At 38.3% G+C, this 23,803-nt stretch overlaps 1 protein-coding gene across 5 annotated transcripts in view; it reads right to left on the bottom strand.

Moving 5' to 3' along the window:
• Window positions 1-23,803, bottom strand: part of RBM33 (RNA binding motif protein 33) — a 94,453-nt gene that overhangs the window by 49,009 nt on the left and 21,641 nt on the right. For 4 of the 5 annotated variants that reach the window (XM_051609282.1, XM_051609283.1, XM_051609286.1 and 1 more), the window contains exons 7-10: window positions 19,493-19,664; window positions 13,300-13,508; window positions 11,238-11,550; window positions 6,135-6,193 (exon numbers count right to left, since the gene is read on the bottom strand). In XM_051609282.1, the coding sequence (XP_051465242.1) occupies window positions 6,135-6,193; window positions 11,238-11,550; window positions 13,300-13,508; window positions 19,493-19,664 (753 nt within the window). The remainder of the gene's footprint in view (window positions 1-6,134; window positions 6,194-11,237; window positions 11,551-13,299; window positions 13,509-19,492; window positions 19,665-23,803) is intronic. The other variant, XM_051609285.1, reaches the window with a different exon arrangement.

Here is a 23,803-nt window from a genome sequence, read left to right as displayed (position 1 = left end):
AAAGCACTATCCAAGAAATGTCAATCAACACCACCTGATACCATGTATCCTGTTAAATGAAAACAAAATGCTTTCTACACTACCTGTGATCTGCCACTGCTACACAGTAATAGAGTGAAAATTTCATTTACTATTACTCGTTATAGTAAATCCATAGCTAAAGCAGAATAATTGTGAGGAAGTAGGATAATCATTTTCACAAGTGGCTTTTATTTCCATTAACAGTTTCTCTCCTACGTACATATTGTTGCAAACACGTACTAGCTAAATATATCATTACTTACTAAATATCAGTTTAAAACAATTGCCTGTACTCAGATACAGGACTGTTTAAATTGCCCTTTACTGTGAATACTTTGGAATGAGAGTCACAGCCTTAGCAGCAGATATTAGAAACCTTAACTCAGACGTAGCAACTCATGACTGAATTTACAATGACGGAAAAACTTTGTCTTTCCCACAACACACCGCAAACAATATTGCAAGTAGTTTTGTCTTCAAAAGCATCTCAAACACTGCAAGAGGTGTTTACATAAAGGTAACCCCACAAATTCAGGTGCACTATAATATCCATTAAACTGACCCAAGTTTACTAAAATAGTGGTGCAGGCTGACCCAAGTCAGCCCAAGGACCACTTTGGGGGAAAAAGAAATGTGTATTCTATTGTATGCTTTATAATTAATTTATATAGCACTCAGAAACTGCTTTTCTAAGAGAAACGTTTCAGGCAAGTTTCTGCAGTTTAAGGGGAAAAAATAAAATCAAGTATTCTTTGGGATAAAGATGATTTTGAAAAGAAATTGTAAGGTAAGTTTCAAAAACAAATCATGTCAAAACACCCTGGGAACTGAAAAGACACATGATGTAGAATATTCACAAGGGCCTGAGGCCATTTTAGTGTCTTATTTTTTTAATAATGAATAAAACATCATTTATGGCATACAATTCAACTTTTCAAACTTCAACAGTTATCTGAAAGGCACCCAGTGCACTACGGTGCACTATCAAAAGAGAAAAGCTTTATATATTAAAAATATCAAAGCCTTCCTGGCGTAAATCAGTCAGGCAGACACCAGCTCAACCTCATCCTGTGCTTCGTGCCTATTCAGACTACTCCTAACTTCAGCTCTGAAACTCAAAGTTGACCATAGTTAATAAAATGTGTCTGTGGAATAAATGCCTGTTTAGCTCACACTACACACAAGATGTCAGGTTAAGGATAGTAGCTAAATAGGAATTTATGCCAGTTTTCCAAAACTTCTCCTCTACCCGCTCCGTCTCCTCTGGACACATTCAAAACCCACCCAGATGTGTTCCTGTGTGACCTACTCTAGGGGACCCTGCTCTAGCACAGGGGTTGAACTAGATGAGCTTCCAAGGTCCCTTCCAAGCCCTACCATTCTGTGATTCTGTGATTCTATTCCAAAGTGGGTATTACAATACTTGTTTCACTTTTTTATGTCCTTAAAAAAAAATTGCACAGACCCACCACATGTGAGTATTTATTCAGTGTTCATTAATTTAAATAAATAAGGTTTGAAGCCAAAAGTCTTTATAGATTTTTCTGCAAGCAAACACTGAAATATTTCAGACGCTGAATGTGATGGTGGGCTCACGTAAACAATGAAAATATCCAGTCCATCAACTTAGCTCCTAGTTTTGTATTAAGTAATGATCTGGCATCTGTAACAGTCAGTTAGCAGCAGCCTATATATAAAATGTTTAGTAATACCTCTTTCGTTTTCTATTTAGTTTCTTCTTCCCTTGTTTTACCCCATCCTTCTTCACAGAACACCAAAGTTGAAAGAGGAATTAGCCCAGATAACAAACACTGGAGTACAGGAACCACAACAGTCCCTCTTGTGTAACAAGAGAAACCACAAGTTCTGTACTTGCATTGGGGCACCCACAAGTAATAATTTGGTCAGAAAACATGTGAAAAGTTCAGAAGACCATACAACTAGTCTATGAAGGAAGTCTTCTTTCACCTTCCTTTAAATGGACCAGTTCCCAAAGTAGACTGTTATTTATGAAGTACTAACTGTGACACTGAGACAGGAACTCAGAAAAAGGCATCTTAACCACTTTAAAGCAGAGGCAGATGATTAAGCAAGACCTTCAGAAGGACTCTGCCAGAGGTTAGCTTAATCTGTTTAAACAGTTTAAAGAAAACATGCAGACAGTGCTTGCACAGTTCCAGGTTAATTCAAATACCTGGGAAAATATTAGCATCGACTAAGCTTGAAGATTGGGTTACTATCAACCACAGCCACCTGTGCAGTTTAGACAGCACAGAGACATTTGTGCAACTCAGGTCTTTAACTCTCAGTTACCACAAGTTCCCCACATTTCTCAGCTGTAACATGCCTTCAATCCACCATTTATTCAGTCCTAACCAGTTAAATACTGCTTTCAAACATTATTTTCACTAAGTCACCTTCCTTACAGAGTAAGAGAACTTTTTTGTTTGATTCAAGATTACTGTAAATGTCAAAATAACTCTGCTTGAGTAGATACATTCCATTATGTTCTTTCTCATACTTCCTCTCTAAACATTTCTGGAGTTGAGTTTTAAGAAGGAAATAACTGGACAATGAGCCCAACCCTGAAATATTAAAATTCAGATTCAAGGTTAAGTGAATTTAATCAATCCCAACTCCAAGCAGGTTCAATCCTGAACAACATCACCCTGATCCAGTACTACTTTATAGCTTATAATTTAGAACACACCAATATGCTGACATGCTCATTACAACTTTGTTCAACTCTTCAATTACATCCTTTTTCAGAAGGTTGTAAGAATTAACCATTACATGGTTACAACTCACTTCATTAGCCCTAAATTAATAACACCTGGTTTCCAATGGATTTATGACTTGCAATTGATTAGCTCTGATTGAAGCTCTTGCCATGCTCAGGACACACACAGGATCCCTGTGCTGAGGGGTTTCTCTCCTAGATAAGAGAGGAGGCAATTTTTCCTTCAGTTATAGCACTAACACCTTTTAGGTATCTCCCTTACGAGAATTTCATTACCTTTCATGTTTCCACCTCTGCCACATTCAATCAAAATAAACCATCCCGTTCTAAGTTAAAGGAAAAAGCAGGCTACAAATACTTAACTACCCACCCCCGTTTTTTAAAAACAAAGCAGCTAGAAATATCAGTTGACTATTATCCTTTGATTTGGCAATCCTAAAAACAAGACTAAATTTTGACTTATTACACATCCAGAGACACTTTCTACAACGAGGAAAAGGATGAATGAATTATAGTCTGCAATACTTCTTTGATCTTTTTCAAATGGCTTGTCAGCAAAGTTGTCAAACCACTGCTGTAAGTCAACATTTATGCATAAACAAGTGAATTATAATGGCACAAAGGCAGCTGACATGTAACAGCAAAAGAAGGTAGTTCTGCAAGATAAAACATTCAAGTCAAAGTAAATTTGACTTCAGCCCAAGAGCTAACACACTACATTTAATAAAACAAACATGAGATATGTACACAGTGACACTTATTTCCTAATCCTAATATGACTGATAACCTATGCAAAATTTATGAAGTACTTCATAAGGAAACTCTGTATGATACACATGGCTCAGTGAGTAATGGAAAGAGTAAGTAACTTTCTCAGTGCCATACAGCAGGTTACTAGATGAAGTAGAATCACAGAATATTTGAGGTTGGAAGGGACCTTCAAAAGATCATTGAGTCCAAACCCCCTGCCAGAGCAGGACCAAAAAAACTAGGGCAGATCTCTCAGAAAGGCATCCAGACAGGCCTTGAAAGTCTCCAGAGAAGGAGACTCCACAGTCTCTCTAGGGAGCCTGTTCCAGTGCTCTGTAACCCTCACAGTAAATTTCTTCCTTATGTTGAGGTGGAACTTCCTGTGCTCAAGTTGGAATCCTTATGCCTCGTCCTATCACAGGGCACAAGTGACAAGAGCTTGTCCCTGCCTTCTTGATGCCCAGCACTCATGTATTTATAGACATTAGATTCCCCCTCAGTCTTCTCCTCTCTAGACTGAAAAGCCCCAGGTCTCTCAGCCTTTCCTCATAAGGCAGGTGTTCCAGTCCCTTAATCATCCATGTAGCCCTCTATTGGACTCTCTCAAGTAGATCCCTGGGCAGCCCAGAACTGGACACAATACTCCAAGCGAGGTCTCACCAGGGCCAAGTAGAACATCCCTCGATCTGCTGGAGATACTCCTCTTAATGCACCCCAAGATACCACTGGCCTTCTTGGCCACAAGGTAACACTGTTGTCCGATGGATAACTTGTTGTCTACCAGGACTCCACGGTCCTTCTCCACAGACCTGCCCTCTAGCAGGTCACCTCCTCGCCTGTACTGGTGCATTTTGTTGTTCCCTTCCAGGTACAGGACTCTGCATTTGCTCTTGTTGATCTTGTTAGGTTCCTCTTTGCCCAGCTCTACAGCCAAGGGAATAAAAGAAACCTCAAAACAATCAAGGTGACCTGACCACAGTACTGGATCCTCATAAGCTACCCCTCCCCCTCCTCTCCATGAAATAAGAATTACAGTGACTTTTTGCTATTGCATTGTTTACATAAAAAGGCAGCAAGCAGTCAAGTATTTTTCTTCAGGCAAAAGAAGAAAGAGCCCTACCAAAAATGCTACATCTATTTTACTTCCCTTCAAAAACTGTTGTGTATTAAGATTAGCTAATTTGCAGCATGTCTCAACTTGCAAAGCCAAAAGTGGAAAGAATTAAAATCTAATTTCACAGTCAATTTTAAAAAAAAAATTAATTTCCAATTTTTCTACATGGATGTAAACACACTTCAAAGATGTCAATTACAATGACTTTACAAATACTCCTAGTCCTCCAATTTCTTCTACATCCCAAATTGTGTTTATTGGCAAAGCAATTTATTGTCAAAGGAAAAAAAATATGCAAGATGCTTGCTTTCATAAAAAACAATTAGAATTACTTAAAAAATGTTAATAAGATCTCCACGTAATACCACAGGCGGCTGAAGTAAACTGTTTCCTCTGAAAACTGCAGTATTTTTTAACAAAAAATATCTCTGCTTAAGGTGTTGATGATAAAATTATGCAACATGAATGTACTTAAACTGTTGTTTTACTGCTTAACCTTTTTATACTTCACAGAAAAAATATGGCCATCTAAAAACTCAGTTACTGTACAGAACACAGACAATACAATTCCACAGCTAGATGCCCTGCATGGAAAATATTCTGCAGCCAGAACAAGCAGGTATGCACATGGCAATCAAAAGTCACAGCATGTTTCTGAAATCTGTTTCTTTCAAATACATCTGATTTCTATGCAAGTAATTTTCTGTGTGATACTTCACAAACATCTACTTTCCCTCTTCAACACTGCACATATTAACAGGATAATTTTGTGTGTTTTATATGTTTGGGAAACATAACAGGCAGGCCTTTTTCTGAAAATATTTAAGGCAATATTGCACAAACTATTTTTTCTGTTGCTATTTAGATACTTTGCAAACCAGTTGAACTAAAAATTTAGGACAGAAAAATTGGAATGGATGAGAAAAGGTCTAGAAGCATTTACTCTCTCCATTCACAGTATTAAAAAAAATTAGTTCAGTGAAGCAGCTAAGTGCCTCGTTTGTTTTAGAAGTTAGAAACAGAAAAGAAAGTAAGGTCATGCAATGCCCTTCTCACTTTTTATATAAAAAAAACATGAGGATATTTAAATTCCTGAAGTAATTATAAAAATGATTGCCAATTTTTACAATAAATACATATTACTGCTTTTTAAGCTTAGGGATTATTTCAAATAGCCTTTTATTATATCAAATAAAATAAGGATTCTATTTATACAGAAGGAGTCAAGTAATAAAATGAAGCCTATATTCCTTAAGACAAGATGCATTCATACCTCTCCCACTGGAGAGACTGGTTCAACAATTTTACAGTTAAACAGAATTAATTCTACTCTCAAAAATCCATTGACCTTAAGCTTTTAACAAACATTTTCAACTGCAGAGTGTATTGTCAATATTTACAAATCCTTAAAATTATATTTCACTAGAACAGCTTTTATTTGCTATATTAATATTTCCTTGCAAATGTATGCTTATCCATATCAGAGAAGAAGAAACAGCTGCTACTCACAGGAAATCTCTGGGGTCCTACTGCAGGTCTTGGCTGGGCTGGAACTGGCAGCAAGGGCACTGAAACAAGAAGCACCTTTTAACACCATTTGTTTTACCTAACAGTTGTTGCTGTTATTTCCAAAAGCAGTTGCAATAAGAAGCTATTATTAAATTCTGCTACCTTCACCCTCTCCTGCCACAGTTCCTACAACTAACTTTAAGTAAACATTCCCTCCCCTGCAACATGCAACAGGGCAATTAGTATTCTCCTAGTTAATTTACGTAATTTAATTCTGCATTTTCCAGAATTGAATTGTTCCTTGCTGCAGGAAGGAAAACCAGAATACTTATTCAGCCAAAGATGTCCCTTAGAAAAAGCTGACAGAGACTCCAACGGTAATTTCATGTTTTAAATATAAGGATACATGATTAATTTGCCTTTTCAACTTCATGGCCCTCAAGATTTCCTAGGTATCTCCCAGTCTCACCACCAACCTCTCACAACAAGCATGAGAGGCTCTATCACTGTTCACAGGTGGGTAAAATGAGGCAGGCATTGGCAATTAACAGCAAACAAAAACTACTTAACCTGGCCTTGCCACCATCCTGTATATGCAACTGTGATCACAGTTTGTGTGATCACAGAACTGCTGATCACAGATGAAAGACTGCTATTTCATAAACAGACACCAAGAAGAATTAGGAGACCCTTTTTCCTAAAAAATAACCTCCAAAATTATCATTTCAGGGGGATTAACCTGGATGACTTAGCTACACAACTGCATTTCAAAAGATTAGTCACAAAAAATATTTCCCAAAACATTCAGTTAATATTATGGTGTAATGCACAAAGCATCCATTGCAGGAACACCCTGGGGACTTGATTTGAATCCCCACTACAAAGGGTAAGGAAAGATTTCCCATTTTGCAGTGCATTTTTTTTTCCTGACTTGTCCAAGTGGTTAAAATACAAATGGCCCAAAGTAGTTAAATTAGGCATTTTGAACAGCACTGAAGGTGTTTGCTCATTTACTGGAAACTTTTAGTAACGTTATTTTCTTCAAATTTTTTTTCAGCATTTCTGAAAGTGACAGGAAAACATTTCCCACACTGAGTTTAACATCAGTTTTGTAGACAATTACTGTATTACACTTCAGAGCAGAAAAGATGCTAAGAAATGCAGCTGGGTTAAGGGAGAAGTCAGGTGCATTTTCCAAGAACAAGAGTTTGCTAGGATGCCACAAAAATATGTTCTTTATTCTTGGTAACTGAGGCACAAGAACTAATGCATTAGTCGTTATTTTTAGTTTGCGTGCATGGTGGTTTCTACCCAGTTTTTTTAAGTACTTGTGGTTTTCTAGTTCAGGGACTGATGGGGTAAACTAACTGTGCCAGTCTTTCAGCATGGAAGGACTGCCTGCAAACTTTGCATCAGGTTACACGAGAACATTAGTTGAATAGTCTCATCTTGGCTTCTAATGAATATCTGTTGATATCAAACAGCCATGGCAACCTGGAAAAAATTGGCAGGGTGCTCTTGACAGACCTATGACTAAAATAGCTCATGTATTACTGGTCAGAGAGGCACTGCATAAAGTGGGAAATGTAGACAAATGTCAGTTGAACAGGGCACTCATGTCTATTTCAGTATCCTGCCTCTGGCAGTAGCATATAAAAATCTATTTTTTTTTTAAGCAAATGAATTTAATACTCATGAAAGACAGTAGTTCAAACTCTGTGCCCTTTCAATCCTTGGATACTTGCTGAAGCAGCAAAAAAGTCTCAAATAAGCCTTCATTTTCCTGGTGTCACATCTTCCACAGGTTTGAAAGTATGTGTAAAAATAATATATAGCATGTTGCTAAGACACTATTTTAAGAGGATTAAATTGGTTTTGGCTGTAAATTGCAAAGCTGTACCTGAAAAGATGAAGAAGCAATTCTCCTACTGATTATTTGTTCAGAAGTACAACCTGAAACAAGTTATTCGTGGTATAAACATGAAGGGGAAAAAAACTCAGCACCTGTATCACAGGCTGAATTGGTATTTCATAGCACATGTACAGTCCTCTAGTATTTGTAAATTATTATATTCAGGTTTGGACATGCACTCAGCCAAGAGTTACTGCTTACAACTCAGAGCTACTTTATAGAACAGGACAAAAAGAAGATAAAGCTGTTAATGGTTGGACCGGGTGATCTTAAATTTTTTTTCCAACCTAAACAATTCTATGAGTCCAATGGCACAAAAGGCAGAGCTGAATGGCAACTGAACAGAATCTGCAGCAGGTATGTGCAGAGGCTCACATAACCATTCTAGGGGGTTTGATAAGACTGAGCCCTCCTTAATAATTCATGATGCTTCAAAGACTAAAAATAGCAGACATTTGTTTGAAACAACACTGACTTGAAAGTAATTGTTTTTTTGAATCAAAATTCAAGGCTGGGCAGGGAGACAGTGACCACTGTTGAGCAATGTGCCTTTGAGACATCAAAGAAAGAAGTTAATGACAGGATTCTTCAGAAGGGCTTCAACTCATTTTCAGGCTGAAGTTGTTGGCTACTACTAGAGCTCTTATACAGACTATTCTATTCACAGAAAATTTTATAACAATTTACAGGAGGTTTGAGTCTATTTTAGAAAGTACTGATACACTCAATGCATTTCAAGACTAACTCAAGCCAAAAAGATTATGAGAAAGGATATTTCTACATTCTGCAGTTAGAAAAAGTGTCCCTGGTGCTGACAATTAGAAGCATGTGAGCTTAATCCTGCCATAAAATTAGAGAGGAACGAAAATGCCAGCCTACATTAAAACATGACAGCACACCATTAAAATTACCAGAACCCAAGTGTGCATATCATGCACTTCCAGACATGGCATTTTTGCCTTCTAGCTATCACATTTTCAACAACAGAATCCAAATAAACTTTGGATCTAACTACTGAATTCTCCAATGTGTAAAAATCCTCATGCATCTGGAAACTTATTCAGGCAGGAAGGGGCAGGACATCATGATGAAGTCAATCTGATCTTTCTCACTTCCTGTTACCCTGAAACAAATGAGGCTGCATGTGAAATACATACTAATGCTGAAACTACCAGTCTCTGTCTATTAGGGCTTCAAGCAGATTGATTAAACTGAGGAGGACTTAAGAGGAAATTTAGGATAGCTCTCCCTACATTGGAATTTCTGTCTACCATTTTCCTGCAGTGATGTTTAAAAATTCATCTTTGCAGGCAAATGCCATTGCATCCCTGAAGATGACTACCAATTTCCTACACATTTTACTTAGGTATGCAAATGTATCTATTCATGGAACATTACTGTACTGCTGCAAACTAAGAGACTGAGATGGCCACTACTCTCAGCCACTACAGAAGACTAAGCTTCCCATACACGTTCTCTAATCAAGAAGATTAAAATTCTACAGTATTGAAAGACTGCATTTAATAGTATGCTGCATAGCTATTAGAAATTCAGTAGTCTTGCTGAGGACTCCTTCAGCAAAATGGATGACACAAAGGTATTTCATGAGTCAGTTGCTATCAATACACATAGCAAAGTTCTTCCTCACTGAAACCCAGGTCTTAGACCATTCAAAAATGGATCACTCATTCTCCAGAGCTGCTCATTCTGAGAGGACAAGTCATCTTTTAACAGTCAAGAAATTAATGTGCACACAAAGTCAGCAGGTATACCATCTAAAAAAAGAAAAAGACTACAAATCCAATATTGATTATCTCCTAACATGCAGGAGGTTCACAACTTTGTTAAAATGAATATCTGCAAGTGAAGACAGAAAAAAACAAACTATGCTCAAAATAAAGCAACACCTCTGGAATACAGTGCCACAGACTGTAGTGCTGATAACAAAAAAAACCTCAGGCAAAAGAAAAAAAAAGATACACTGGTATAGTTTTGATGTTAGGCAAAAGCAAAAATCTCAGTAGTCACTGCTGGCATTAGGAGGAAACTTGTTCACTTAGATGCAAATGATCTGTTGACTGTTTCATGGGGAGAGCAGAGAAGCATCTAGAATACTCTGAAAACAATTTTTGCTTTTCATAAAATGAGAACTGTTGCTTTGCAAATGTTAGGAAAATGCGCAGAAGGCACAAATCCAAGAGTGAAGGACCTTTTGGACTGATTCCACATAATCTGTCCTGATGCATAATTTGGTGGGAAGCACTAATATTATTAGACAGGAAAAAGTGAAATAATCTCTACAAGGCAGCTACTATGAAGCCACCTCTGGGAAGCCTAACAGATCTGTATCAACTGGAGAAATCCTACCCTTCCAAATTCCTACCTTTCTTTGGTCAAAGAAATGAAGCAAAGATAGCACTAGCTTGGAGTTCTGCTTATTTGAAGGGGGGGAAATACAGAAAACCTAACAGTAAATACACACAAATATGTATGTATTTACTTTGCTTAGTCCCAACAGAACAACAAATCAGAGATATACAGTTAACTCTTTTTTAAGTCATCTTAGGGATTAAACACTTCCCAAGTAAGTAGTAATGCTAACAGCTCTGCTGAGAGCTGCCCTGAAAAGCACAGCCCAAAAAGTGCTTGTGCTAAGTTCCAGAAAAAGCATACTTGTAGGATCTGAACAAAGCAATCACAAATGTGGGACTAAAAGGAGAACTGAAGGCACGTATTTTGTCAAGTAAGGACAGCAGCTGGTACCTTTCACAGAGCAATTACAGTGCAAGAAGTGCCTCAGTGTACTCTCACTGAAACAAGCAGGTGGTCATCCTGTGAATGCTCAGCTGAAGCTGGAATGGTGTAGGAAATCAGAAACGGCAGTTCTTACCTAGTTTTGAAAACTGACATTTGCTACTGTCAAAAAGCACATTCTCTTCTCAGTTTCCATTGTTACTGCTCTTTGCAGGCTTCACAGTAGAGCAACAAAGATGATAAAGAAGTTGAAAAGGCTTTGCTATTTCAGCTGGCCACAGTCCCATATTATGTCTTACTTGAGGCAAAACATTTGTTTCAAGCTTAAGTGAAAAAATACCAGCCTGAAACACTTCTTCATTAAATGAGAAAAACTGTTGCATCCCTGGCAAAAAATGAGTCACACTCACATGACTGGGAAGGTGTTCAAAGCTCACCTTGAACAGGTGTCACTACTGTCCCCTTGAAATGAGGATTTATGTGTATGTTCTTCGGTTGTTGAGGTGTCACAGGAGGTGGAGTCATCATTATTCTAGGCGTTTCTATCTGAGGGGGCATATGTAGCCCTGGAGGAGGAGAAGAATGATGCTGATGCTGTAAAGGAAGCAGAGATTGTAACTGTTGCTGCTGCTGCTGCTGTTGTTGTTGCTGCTGTTGCTGCTGCTGTTGGTGCTGCTGCTGCTGTTGGTGCTGCTGGAACAGACTCCTAACAGGTTGCTGGTGTGTTGGAATTAACCTCTGTGAATGAGTCTAAAGTCAGACAAAAGAATAAAGTCAATAGGCTTTAACATTAAAATATCTTGACATAAACCAGCACAAAACCAAGACACCTTTGGAGAACAATTAAGGACAAATACTAACAGAAAAACTTATTTCCCATATCATCAACTTGAATGATTAAGAAACAGGAAATCAGCACAGGAAAGCCAAGTAACAATCAAAGACATCCATGTGAAGTACAGGATGGCAAAGAGCAAGGAAGCACACTGGGAACACAGACATTAATTCACTTATTTTTAACAGTGAAACCCTCTTGTTTCATATGTAGAGTTCTGCACATGTCACTGGAAATTCATCAACTGCAATAATGTATATGTGATGATTGCTAGAAATCTGAGCCCTAGTATCAAAACAAATTCACTAACTTTTTCTCACATATAGAATAGCCTCTCTGAGAAAACAACTTGTATTTTTACTTTTGTCACTAATGCTAGGTAAGCCAGATTCTTAAGATATCAGTGCAGCCCACCTACCCACACTGTCTGAAGAAAAAAAACTAAATATACCTTTTAGAGGTACCTTTCCTAGCACAGAAAAGTCTCTTCCTGGTCAACCTGCTCAAACACAAATGGCCAAGAGCAGTTATAATAATAAAAAAGTGTATTGTTTCTCTTCAGAGACATTCTCCTGCTTCTGTACTCACAAAATATCAGTCCTACCCAAGTAACTCCCAAATGGTAGTTCAAGCAGAGTCCCAAACAGGCAACCTTTTAGTAACAAAGATCTGACACATTTTTTTCAGCAGCCATATACATAAAGCAAAGCAGCTACGGAGTATGCACAGAAAGAAGATACTGTGATGAGCATCATCTGTTTACAACATTGAAGATCAAAATAACTAGCAAAGACTGCAGCAATACAGAAAAGAAATTGTTCCACCTTCACTGTTTTAAAAGCATGAAATATTCTAGTGCAGGGCTCTCAACCACTGAGATATCCACCGACTCCTGCTAGTGCTCAGCACCTACAGCTACTGCTGCTGGAAAAAATCCCCTTTGCCTAATACAGATGACCTTGCCCTGCAAAGACATACACAGGCTTTGTTCTACAATCTCAGCTTCCAGTACATTTGATGACAGTTAAGTAAAATACGTGTGGGCAATCTCTTGATCACACACTTGCTAGGGCTTTTTTTTTAATGGAAAACAAGTAACATTTACTAGTTTGTGATTCAAAGCACAGGGGAAAAAAAGAGTAACAAACCTAAATTTCATCTAAGTCCCAACATACTGGTTTATTAAGTGCTGATTATCTTCCTATGGTCTTATTTGCCTCCACAGTAGTATGGCAGGTATATAAATAAAAATCTTAGAAGTATCAGCAAAAATATTCGTTTGACAAAAGCCAAGAAATATTTTACAGAATCTTATTGTTTTAACTAAATTACTATTAGTAATGTGGGACTGAACATGTTTGCATGTTGCATGTAGAGGACTTTGCAGAGGAATCAGCTTTTTCCTCCGTCCTTATGCAAACCAGTTGGCAAGCCTGATTGTGTACTATGAGTCAACCACTACTTTTCAGTTGAAGGCCTTGAGATTCCTAAAGCTGAGGCACATACTTTCACAATCACCACATTACATAAAGCCCATCTTGCCTAAAAGCGCCCTAAAGAGCAAAAAGCACATGTAAAACCTTTGCAAAGATTCACAATTTGGAATGCACTTCACCGTAATTTCCTGAGTGTACATTCAAAGAATACTAAGGATTAAAAGGTACCATTGTCGACGGCTGGTTTGGCAGCAACGCAGGCCTGTGATCCTTCATTCTTCCCCTATCATTATTGTCTCTCCTTTGTTCTCCCATTCCATGGCACATAACAGATCCTCCTCTTCGACCTCCTCTCCTTGAGCCATATCGTCCCTGTTTAAGCTGCCTTTCTCTCTCTTCAAATTCAAGTAATGCTGCTTTGGCTTCTGCAGAAAGTTCTGTTACGAGAGACAGATGAAGAAACATATTTTAGCTTCATGCTGAAAAGATGGAAAATATCACTAAGAAAACACCTCTAGAACTTTAGAAGTATCTCTGCAACATAATATTTGTAGGCATTTTCATCTCCTTTAGGTGGCATGTTAACTTTTCATTAAAGACATCTTTAGAAGAAAAAAGCATGCAGATATTGTGTCTGTTGCACAGGCAAAAAGCAGCAGGTAAATGAAACAAATGTGGTTTTTATTAAATGCTACTGAAGTTTGCCTTATGCTGTAAGAGGAGACCATGGCTCCTCTCACATTTGTGTTATCTTTAAATACATCTCAATTATCTGCAGAGATGTCAGGCAGTATAATGAAACCCCTAGTAAACTTTACAGTAAAAGGAGATATTGAATCTTCCTTATAAACAGATTTTATCCTCCAGATTGTCTTGCGCATTAGCCTGTTCTAAAGGAGGACCTTCTGGTCCTGGAAGTATTTTTCTAGTATGCAACCACTTAATATTTATAGGGATTTGAACTTTGATTTGAAGCCTTCTTCCTGTCCACACCGGCAGTATGTTCAGTTCCTTCACAGACTTGGAAGTGTGAAAGGGCTATCATGGCTTTTAGTTGGTCTGCAGGAAAGCCAGACCTCTATCTCTTAAGATACGTACAAATGGTGCCATTACATTTCGAAGCAAGAGCTCTCCTCCCTTTCACCAAAGAGGATCCAAATCCTGTAAGGCATCCTGAGCATGCGGCAGGTGTAAAGTACTTTTTAATGAAATTAAAGAAGAAAGAATGGGCTGCTACAAATACAATTACTTCAGGGAACTGTGTTATTTAAGCTTGGGAAAGGGACAACAGGATTCTCCGCATAGTCAGTCCACAGAATCCTTGATAGGCAGGTACTTTTCACTATCTCTACAATGAAAACTAATAAATTGCTTTCCTACTTGCTCTACACAAAAGTTATAGAATTTTAAAGGCTGAATCTTTAAAGGCACAGCCCACCTATTCAGTTTTTCAGCCAGAAAAGTGAAACTGTGTCTAATACTGATCTTGGAAAAATATCCCAACCAAAACAGAAACCCCCCTGAATTCAAGCAGCAACTATCATAGAATCATAGAATCATTAAGGTTGGAAGGGACCTTAAAGATCATCAAGTTCCAACCCTCCTGCCATGAGCAGGGAACCCCACCTCTAGACCAGGTTGCACAAAACCTCATCCAACATGGCCTTAAAAACCTCCAGGGATAGGGCATCAACAACCTCCCTGGCCCACCCACTCCAGTTCCTCATTACCCTTAGAGTGAAGAATTTCTTCCTAATATCTAACCTATCTAACCTCACCTCTCTCAGTTTAAAACCATTACCCCTTGTCCTATCACTATCTTCTCTGATGAAAAGCCCCTCCCCAACTTTCCTGTAGGCCCCTTTCAAGTACTAGAAGGTGCTATAAGGTCTCCCTGCAGCCTTCTCTTCTCTAGGCTGAACAGCCCCAACTCTCTCAGCCTGTCTTCATAGCAGAGGTGCTCCAGGCCTTTGATCATCTTGGTGGCCCTTCTCTGGACCCTCTCCAACAGGTCTGTATCTTTCTTGTGCTGAGGGCACCAGAACTGCACACAGTATTCCAGGTGGGGTCTCACCAGAGCAGAGCAGAAGGGCAGAAACCCCTCCCTGGCCCTGCTGGCCACACTTCTTTTGATGCAGCCCAGGATGCAGTTGGCTCTCTGGGCTCCAGTGCGCACTGGCAGCTCATGTCAAGCTTCTCATCAGCTACCACCTCAAGTCCTCTCCTCAGGACTGCTCTCCAGCCATTCTCCCCCCAGCCTGTATTTGTGCCTGGGGTTATGCTGACCCAGGTGCAGGACCCTGTACTTGGCCTTGTTGAACTTCACGAGGCTGGCACTGGCCCACCTCTCCAGCCTGCCAAGGTTCCTCTGGATGGCATCCCTTCCCTCTCGGGTCTCAACCACACCACATAGCTTGGTATCATCAGCAAACTTGCTGAGGATACACTCAATCTCACTGTCCATGTCTCTGAAAATGTCAAACAGCATTGGTCCCAATACTGACCCCCGAGGGACACCACCCATCACCTGCCTCCATTTGGACATTGAGCCATTGACCACAACTCTCTGGGTGTGGCCATCCAGCCAATCTCTTATCCACTGAGTGGTCCATCTATCTGTCAAATCCATGCCTTGTCAATTATCATTACATCTATACATCTATGACCACAGAAGTGTCCTACCGGTCTTCCCTGAAAGCAAGATCAAACCACTAACCAGAAAAGAGGTGATAAGCAGAGATCTTCTTTACTCCCTAGCCTCTTCCAAAGCACAGCCAGATACTCACATCAAAAGGCCAACTCCTCCTCCCTGGCTAAGAGCTCGCGTGTGTTGTGACACACTGAGCCAGGCTGGACACTGCCATGCCCCCTGGACAGCATGTGCAGGGTGCTCCAGCTCCTGCCTACACCAAACCTGAGCACATGTCTCTGCAGCTACATCTGCCTTGGGTGGCTCAAACAGCAAGGGCACTTCAAATCCTCAAGTCTGAGAATCCCAGAATCTGCATTATCATAAATAATGCAGAGATTTACGACATAAATCACACTGCAGTACAGTTATAAAAAATACACATTTATATATACAATCTAAAAAGAGACAACAAAGATTCTCCTTTGTTCTTTCCTCCCCGCATCATCCAGACTTGCAGCCTGACTACACTATGTGCTTCTGCACACAGCACAACAGTGAAACCACTCTTTTAATCTTGTAGTCTTGTCCAAAATCTCAGTAACTAGTTAGAGTGAACATAAACCATCAAAGGACTTAACAAAAAGTACTACCACATCCAAGAATCATTGTTATCACTTTGCAAATTGCTCTGCACAAGCATAGGGGTTTTTAAGATTAGGTCTAGAGTATAGTTTAGTTTGGTGGTGCCAAGCAAAGCCATTTATTTTTTTTTTTCACATTCTTAATGGGTAAGTAAATCCAGAGCATAATGACATTTTCAACTCTGGATGGATTTCAACTACATGTGCTGAAAAAAGTTATGTATTTCTCAAAGATTACAAACTCAGTATCTCTAGATATTGATTGCATAGTTGTCCTACAATAACACTCCTTTAAACTTTTCAAACCCACTACTTATATTACCCTGGGTTAAAACAAAGGTTTAGGAAGAATCTGAGTTACATTTATGAGACTACTCTGTTTTACATAACTTACATATACAACACACACTTATTCTCATCCTGACTGCACAGTTCTCACACACACAGTTAATGCAGTGAATCAGCAATTATGTTTCTAGTGTCTCTAAGTGTCAAGATTAATTTCACTATTGCTGGTAATAAAATGGTTTCAAATGACATTTTTAATCAGCAAGTAAGAATGCACTCCTCCAATAGAGACAAGCTGTCACAAAAGGTCACCAAAATGTGACAGGATGGAAATTACGTTTGTAACTTCAACTGAAATGTTAATTCCTCTTTAAGTGTTTTCTCAAGTATGTTCAGATTTTAAAGAAAGGAGATGTAGCTCTGCAATGAAGTTACATTTTTAAACCAGTAGCATCTGTAAAAACCTGCTCTATAATCTCAAAAGCAGGCAGATATTTACATGCAAACTTTTTTTTCAGTTTAACTTCCCATCACATGGTCAATTACTTGGTCTCTATCAACAAATTAACATGATAAACTAGAATGAATAGAAACCATTTCAAAATGGCAAGACCGTATTTTTGCCAAAGTTTAATTTCAAAAAATGCTCTTTATCCACATTTGCATCACCTTTTCCTTATATCTCAAGAGCTACATCCCAAATCACTTACACTTAAAAGTAAGTCTAATTCAAACCACTTTAATCATAAAGATCCACTACAGTTCTCTCCTCACTGGTTGGTCTTATCCTTATATTAAACTATAGAGTAAACCCCTAGACACAAAAATACCTGCAATTATGTGCAGACAGGTAGCCCAGTGTACTCTTGTTTTTAAAATATTGTTTTGTAAAGTCACCTGCACCTTTTGTATAAACGAAATCTTGTCTGCATGTGGTGTGTAAAAATATGGTCTTACGGTTGAAAACACATTTTGAATGCACCTCAGCTAAAATATCCCTTGCTCATACAGATTCCTCTGTGCCTCTTAAGGCTTCCCTTCAGTCTTATTCTAATCAGACTCAATTCCTGATTATCAAAGCAATGCTGAATAAAGTCCCTTAATGCACACTTTGCCTGAAATTGCAAGTAAAAGGAGCTATTTGCTAAACACTAACAACAGATGAGAAAGCTCTTGACTCAAAATCATGCACTGACATCTCTCACAGCATGACATGGCCTACATGAATGCCACTGTGAAAGTCTGGTTCAGCCTCTGCAGCTGACTCCTTGCTGCTCCCTAACAAGCCACAACACCTTTGTTATAGAATTAATGCTTTTCCATTTTTTGTTATAGAATTAATGCTTTTCCATTTTTCCATGCATCGCAAAAACCCAAATTCCTTGCAACGAAATAATAGAATTAATAGGCTATGCAACTCAAGAAAAATCCTCAGAACTAGCATCCTTTGCAAAACAAGACTTTTAAGGTAAGATGAAAATTTAATCAGGCTGAGTTCCAGCAATCTAGGTACATGCTCCAAAATTCAGAAATACCCTGTTGTCTCAAAGACACTGACTTGTCTGGAAAGAAAGCAGAAGCATCCAGCTTCAAAGTTCACACTGCATGGCATCCATCTTAAAGCAATGCTGTGTGAAGAATCCATCCTTACAGTCTAGGAAAACTTGAAGTATCATCAAAAAATACATCTTCTCCCAGTGGTATCTGACAATTAGCCAACACTATCTGACAATTTGCCTTCATTACCACTCATCCCTCTTGCATATCTTGATTCTCTTGAAAAGATCAGAGCTCTTCCTCCTTAGTCTGAATTATTTTGGCCTAGTAGTAGAACTATGAGAATGCTACACCTTTCTGAAAGCAAGACTTAGTATCTGTCCATCTCCCTAATATCACCTTTTAATTTGACTGTTATTATTACTTATTTCCACCACCATAAGGCCAGCATGAAGAGGCAATACAGTTATCTATCCCCAGTAGTGCAGGCACATGCCAGAGAATTTTAAAAACCACCAGTATCAGATACTTGAGTACTCAGGACACATGAGAGGTCCTGAAATTCTCTCTCAAACCATAAAACAATGTGATTGTATTTATAAACAGAGCAGCTGCAAGAAAGTGGCAAATCCTCTGCTTCTTCTGAACTAGCAGTGGCAAATTCATCAGCTACACAGAGCAGTGCTCCTAGAAACAAATACATTTGTTATGCTACTCAAATATGAAGAAAATACACCCTTTCAGACACTACCTAAACAATCAAGGTGGTGCAAGAGATCCAGACTGTTTCACTTTAGAAAACCTGAATGCAGAAAACAGAAATTTCCATATTTTTCTAACACACCCTCAAGTAAGTTAAAATTTCACTAGGCTTAACCAACAGTAGGAACACAACAGGCTCATTAAGTGTGCTGTGTTCCTGGTGGAAGACAGCAAACATGCAGCTATTTCACAGCTGACCACAAGTAACAAGTCTTGTGTTTTCAAGGGAAAATCTTCCAAGGATCAAAGTCCAAAGGAACTCCTTCAAATGTGCTCCACCACATTACATAGTGAAGCACAGATCAGATAGTTGCTGCTTGAAAACATGACATCTTTTAAAGACATTACAGAAGTCTCAATGAACAAAAATCACATTCGTTTTCACAACACACGCCTGAACATTCCTCCCAAGAAGACAGACACTACACATATTACAAACGACCACATATGGCTTGGGACACCAGGATGCAGGCCAGGCTAAGTTAGAAGGTGCCCATTCTACCTTTTGCCATTAAAGTATTTTAGAGAAGTTTTAGCAAGTCTGTTTTTTACTTTCTTTTATTATAACTCTTCAAAACAGTCCATTGACACAAAAGCTTACCCAAAGTTTCTGGAATGTTTCTTCTTTCTCTTGTCACATCTGAGAGTCTAATTATTGTTCCTTCTTTCCGTTCAGTTTTGAAACGTAATCGTCCAGACTCTTCATCATCATCCTCTTCTTCATCAGATTCTTCTTTTGTTTCTTCTTGAAATTCCAGAGATTCAATAGCTGCCTGAATCACAAAAAAAAAAAAATCCAAACTGAAAAATCTGCTTTCTTGTGATCATTTGCATGTCAAAAGACTAAGCTTTCTTTGTACAAATTTTGCTGGCATTATACATTATTCTCATACATAACTTAGTGACCATTTAAGAGCTTGGTGATTTTTTTTACAAATGTAAAGATAGGAAGCATATAATAAATTATATAGTAAAATCTACAGAGAAAACCCATTTTGCTGCAACATTTAAGGGAATTTGGAAAGCCCACTTAGAACCACCATCAGATTAGGAGCTAGTTTTGCGTGCAGCATGACATTTTATCACTGAATTGACTAAGATGCAAACCTGAGATCCAGTCAGATTCAAGTAATAGAAACATTAAATCACTCATTATTTTTTTTTGTTAACAACTGTCAGTAGCATGTTGTTAAAACAAAAAACAAACAAAACCAGATAACCTTACACTCCAATTTTATTCATCTAGGTATGTATAACTGTACTTGTCTTTACTCTTTCTACTCCTTGAATATCTCAGAGTTTTAATTCAGCAATTGATGGAGAGAGTGAAGAACAGGATTGGATAAAATCTGAATATACTTAATTTGTATATTGGAATGCTACCCCCTTTGCCCTTATTTACTTTGCAGTTCTTTGCTATTTAGATGAAACAATGTCTCAAACGAAAATGAATCCCTCTCAATTTTCCTGTGCTAGTATGACAAAAGTAATGTTCAGAATGTTACACAAGTTATATTTGATTTCTGGAATAGAAAATTAGAAGTGCTCTAATATAGTATGATTTTCATAAAATATGTGGTTACTGTGTATTTGGTTATTTCCTGCACAAGCCTACTTGCTCATTTCTCAGAGCTTGCACATGCATTTTAATTCTTCGCAAAGCCACTCAATACATACTAACTTCTATGTTGCTTGAGGACAGTTTAAAAATTAGTGAAATACAATAAGCAAAAAATTGTTTAATCTTCTAATTAATCAGACTGGTGCAGTAATTTATATGAAAAAGACACATCAAGTGTGTCAGGCAGGTGAATGGACATCATGTCACAAATCAAGAAAATAAATGGCAGAATGGTGCAAGATTGCAAATTTCCTTATTCAGAAACACGGGAAGCAAGATCAGAGAAAGAACCTGGCAAGACAGTTCCTACTTTAAAAGACAGTTAAGTACACTGTATGAACTGAAGCTCAAAGCTACTCCAATTTTGGCCTGGTGAATAAATTATCTGTATACTTAGCTATTCGGCTTCAATGAGCTACTGATTTCAAGTTATTTTATTTCCTTTTCTTGGAACGTGTTTTATCCATTCCAGGCAGCCATTCAGGCACTACATCTCCTGACCTCACAAAAATACTTTAAGACATAACTAAGAGAATAGTCAAAGTTCACAAAATGCTTTAAGACTTGCTTTTAAAAATATATTTCCTTTTATAAATAACTTTAGCATACCATGAAATGCAGCTAAAATCAGACAGGATACCAGGCAAAAAAAATAAATCCTTCAAGACAAAGAAATTTAAACCTCAAAAGCAAACCCAAATTAAGCACAACCGGTCTGATTAACATATCCATGTGAAATCAAAGCAACTCTGAGGACAGGCAGTTGAGACTAGTGCAACAGAGGAGGGATGTTAGCAAGAAAAAAACACTACCTTGATTTAATGAAAACAAACAAAGATAAGGGAGAAAGACAGCGTTAGACTTTTACTTTCAGAAGAGGGACTCCCAGAAGAGAAAGGAAAAGCAGTATCTCTATCAAATCTATGATAATAATTTTACTATCCCAAAGTTTGTCTTTAAAAACTTTCACTTCAGGATCAGGACTTGGAAGTCAAAACTGGTGTGGCTGTTTTGCAAGACAAGCTCTCACTACACTGAGCTGCCTGCTCTCTTTTAAAGCATAATCCAAGGAGCTAAGGAAAAAGCAGGCACCAGGGAATGGCAGTGCTCAAGAAGGCTAACTAACCCATGCCCAAGCCTGATTACATGTATTATTAAGGGATTTATACTAGTTGAGATGGAGACACCAGCATGTCTGACACATCTGACCAACCATGTGTTCTCTTCATATAGCTCCAGGAAAGGTTATTAGAGCTATGGAGGACCATGCACACTTTGCCTGCAATTAGTTCCAAGAGTTCTAGCATGCAAGACTTCTTTATATCGTATTTTCCAGCTTCTAGTCTAACAGGATGAGCTGTTTTGCCAAGATGACAGTGTAAGAATGGATTCTGTACTTCAAAAGAAATCTATACAGGAAAAAACAAGTGCAAACATAGAAATCATACATGCTAGTACTTACAGGACTCTCTTTAATACTTGCTACCCATGAGTATCTCTGCATAGGCATAAACAGTCCTTGAAGAACCACTTGAGGTCACTTGACTAGACTAGCCAGCCAAGGCTTCTTAGTAGCTCTCCTCAAAGGGAGCTTAACATTTCCCATTATGACACCTTGCACAAAGCCAAAGAGCTTTGCTGACTCTTACTTATGAAGAAAAATAACGACCTTTCTTCTGTCACAAGGTCAGAATTTTCTGCCATCCTCATAAAGTAATAAGGCCATAAATCCCAGCCCGTGACCAGAACTCCATATGCTGGGTTTATGATCTGCTATAGAGCAAGAGTGAGTGCTCCTGCCCCAACAGCTTACCACACAGCTGCAGGACTGATAACAGACACAGCCAAGGAAAGCAGGAGAAAACACTAGTCAGCATGATAACTGCTGATCTTAACACAGCATTCTCCTGAACATGGAATTGTCAAGTGTCCTGGAAAGCTTTGTGCCAAAGAATGCTAGGATGTACAAAAGAGGTAAGTGTTGTAAAGGCTAAACCAGATTCCTTACACAAGGAAGATAACAAACGTGAAACAAAGAACTTTTATTAACCCTAGAAAATAAGCAGTGGAGTCTTCTACCAGACGCTAACACTGAAGCAGCAGCAATTGCTCAATCCTAAGGGATCAAGAAATAACAGAGCAGATAAGAGTCTGTTACACCTACTCCAAGGTCACCTCCACAGATGCAAAAAGGGAATAAAAAAACCCCAACCAAACCTAAGAGCTTCTAAATATGTTTAAGACTTGGCTGATTTCGTTTCCAGTCTTTACATAATTTTTTCTCCAGGCTGACAGGTAGGGTTTTCAAACTTGAACAAAAGAACTAAAACAGGTAAGTTTTGCCTAAACACAGATGAAGCAATTCAACACAGAGACACGAGGGCCTTTCCCCTCCCCCCCCCAAAGTCTGCATTTTATCATAAGAAAAGCAGTACACAGTATGAAAGGTTTCCTTTATTAAAGTCTTCATCATTACTTATCAGCATAATGAAAGACACGGTTTAAATCTATGCAATGAGAAACCCTTATCATATACTTCACAGATTAGTTCCAATATAAAACAAAAATAATTGTGAATTCTGATTATAGGAGGTTACATTTTTCTGAACATTTTCTACAAGTAACTAGTGATATTATTACTCAAAAAATATTTAGGATATAAGTAATGTAATTGATTATTTTAGCACACCTATTTGCTGCTGAAACTTCCAGGTACTTGCTTTTGCAAGGCAAAATATTTTCTGAAGCATTGATACATTTTTCAGGGAAGATCCGTGGAGTGTTACTTATTCAAAATCCAAATTCTAAGCACTGTTCCCAATCAAATACCAATTGAAAAAAGCATGACTCGAACCTGATCTGACCAAGGACACAAACTTTTCCTGCATCGTCCTCACATCTCCCACCTGAATGCCTTACTTCCCATATTCACCAGTTTCTCCCATCATCTTTCAGTTCCCAAGTCAGTCAGTCACCTTTTCTCTTGATTTACAAAATTTAATGTGGTAACTGCTTAAAATACAACACTTTTTTCCTAGCAGCTTGCTCTCAGTTATTCAGATGCCAAATTTCAATCAAAAAATAATAAGGTTATTTATTTGTACCACATCTATTACAGTTCCATTTTTGTGTTGCATTTTCTACAAGAGAATGTCAACAATTACCCTTGTTTACAAGCACTGAATGTTAAGAGACTTAAGGAGTGCTGTTATGTAACAGTCAAAAAGAGAACAAAAAAAAACCTATTCAGAGCTGGAGGCATGCATCTAACAAGGTAATAAACAGATTGTA

The sequence above is a fragment of the Apus apus genome, chromosome 2 (genome assembly GCF_020740795.1).
Source record: "Apus apus isolate bApuApu2 chromosome 2, bApuApu2.pri.cur, whole genome shotgun sequence".
Lineage (NCBI taxonomy): Eukaryota > Metazoa > Chordata > Aves > Apodiformes > Apodidae > Apus > Apus apus.
The sequence above is the reverse complement of the archived record's forward strand: the minus strand, read 5'-3'. Positions and strand labels throughout refer to the sequence as shown.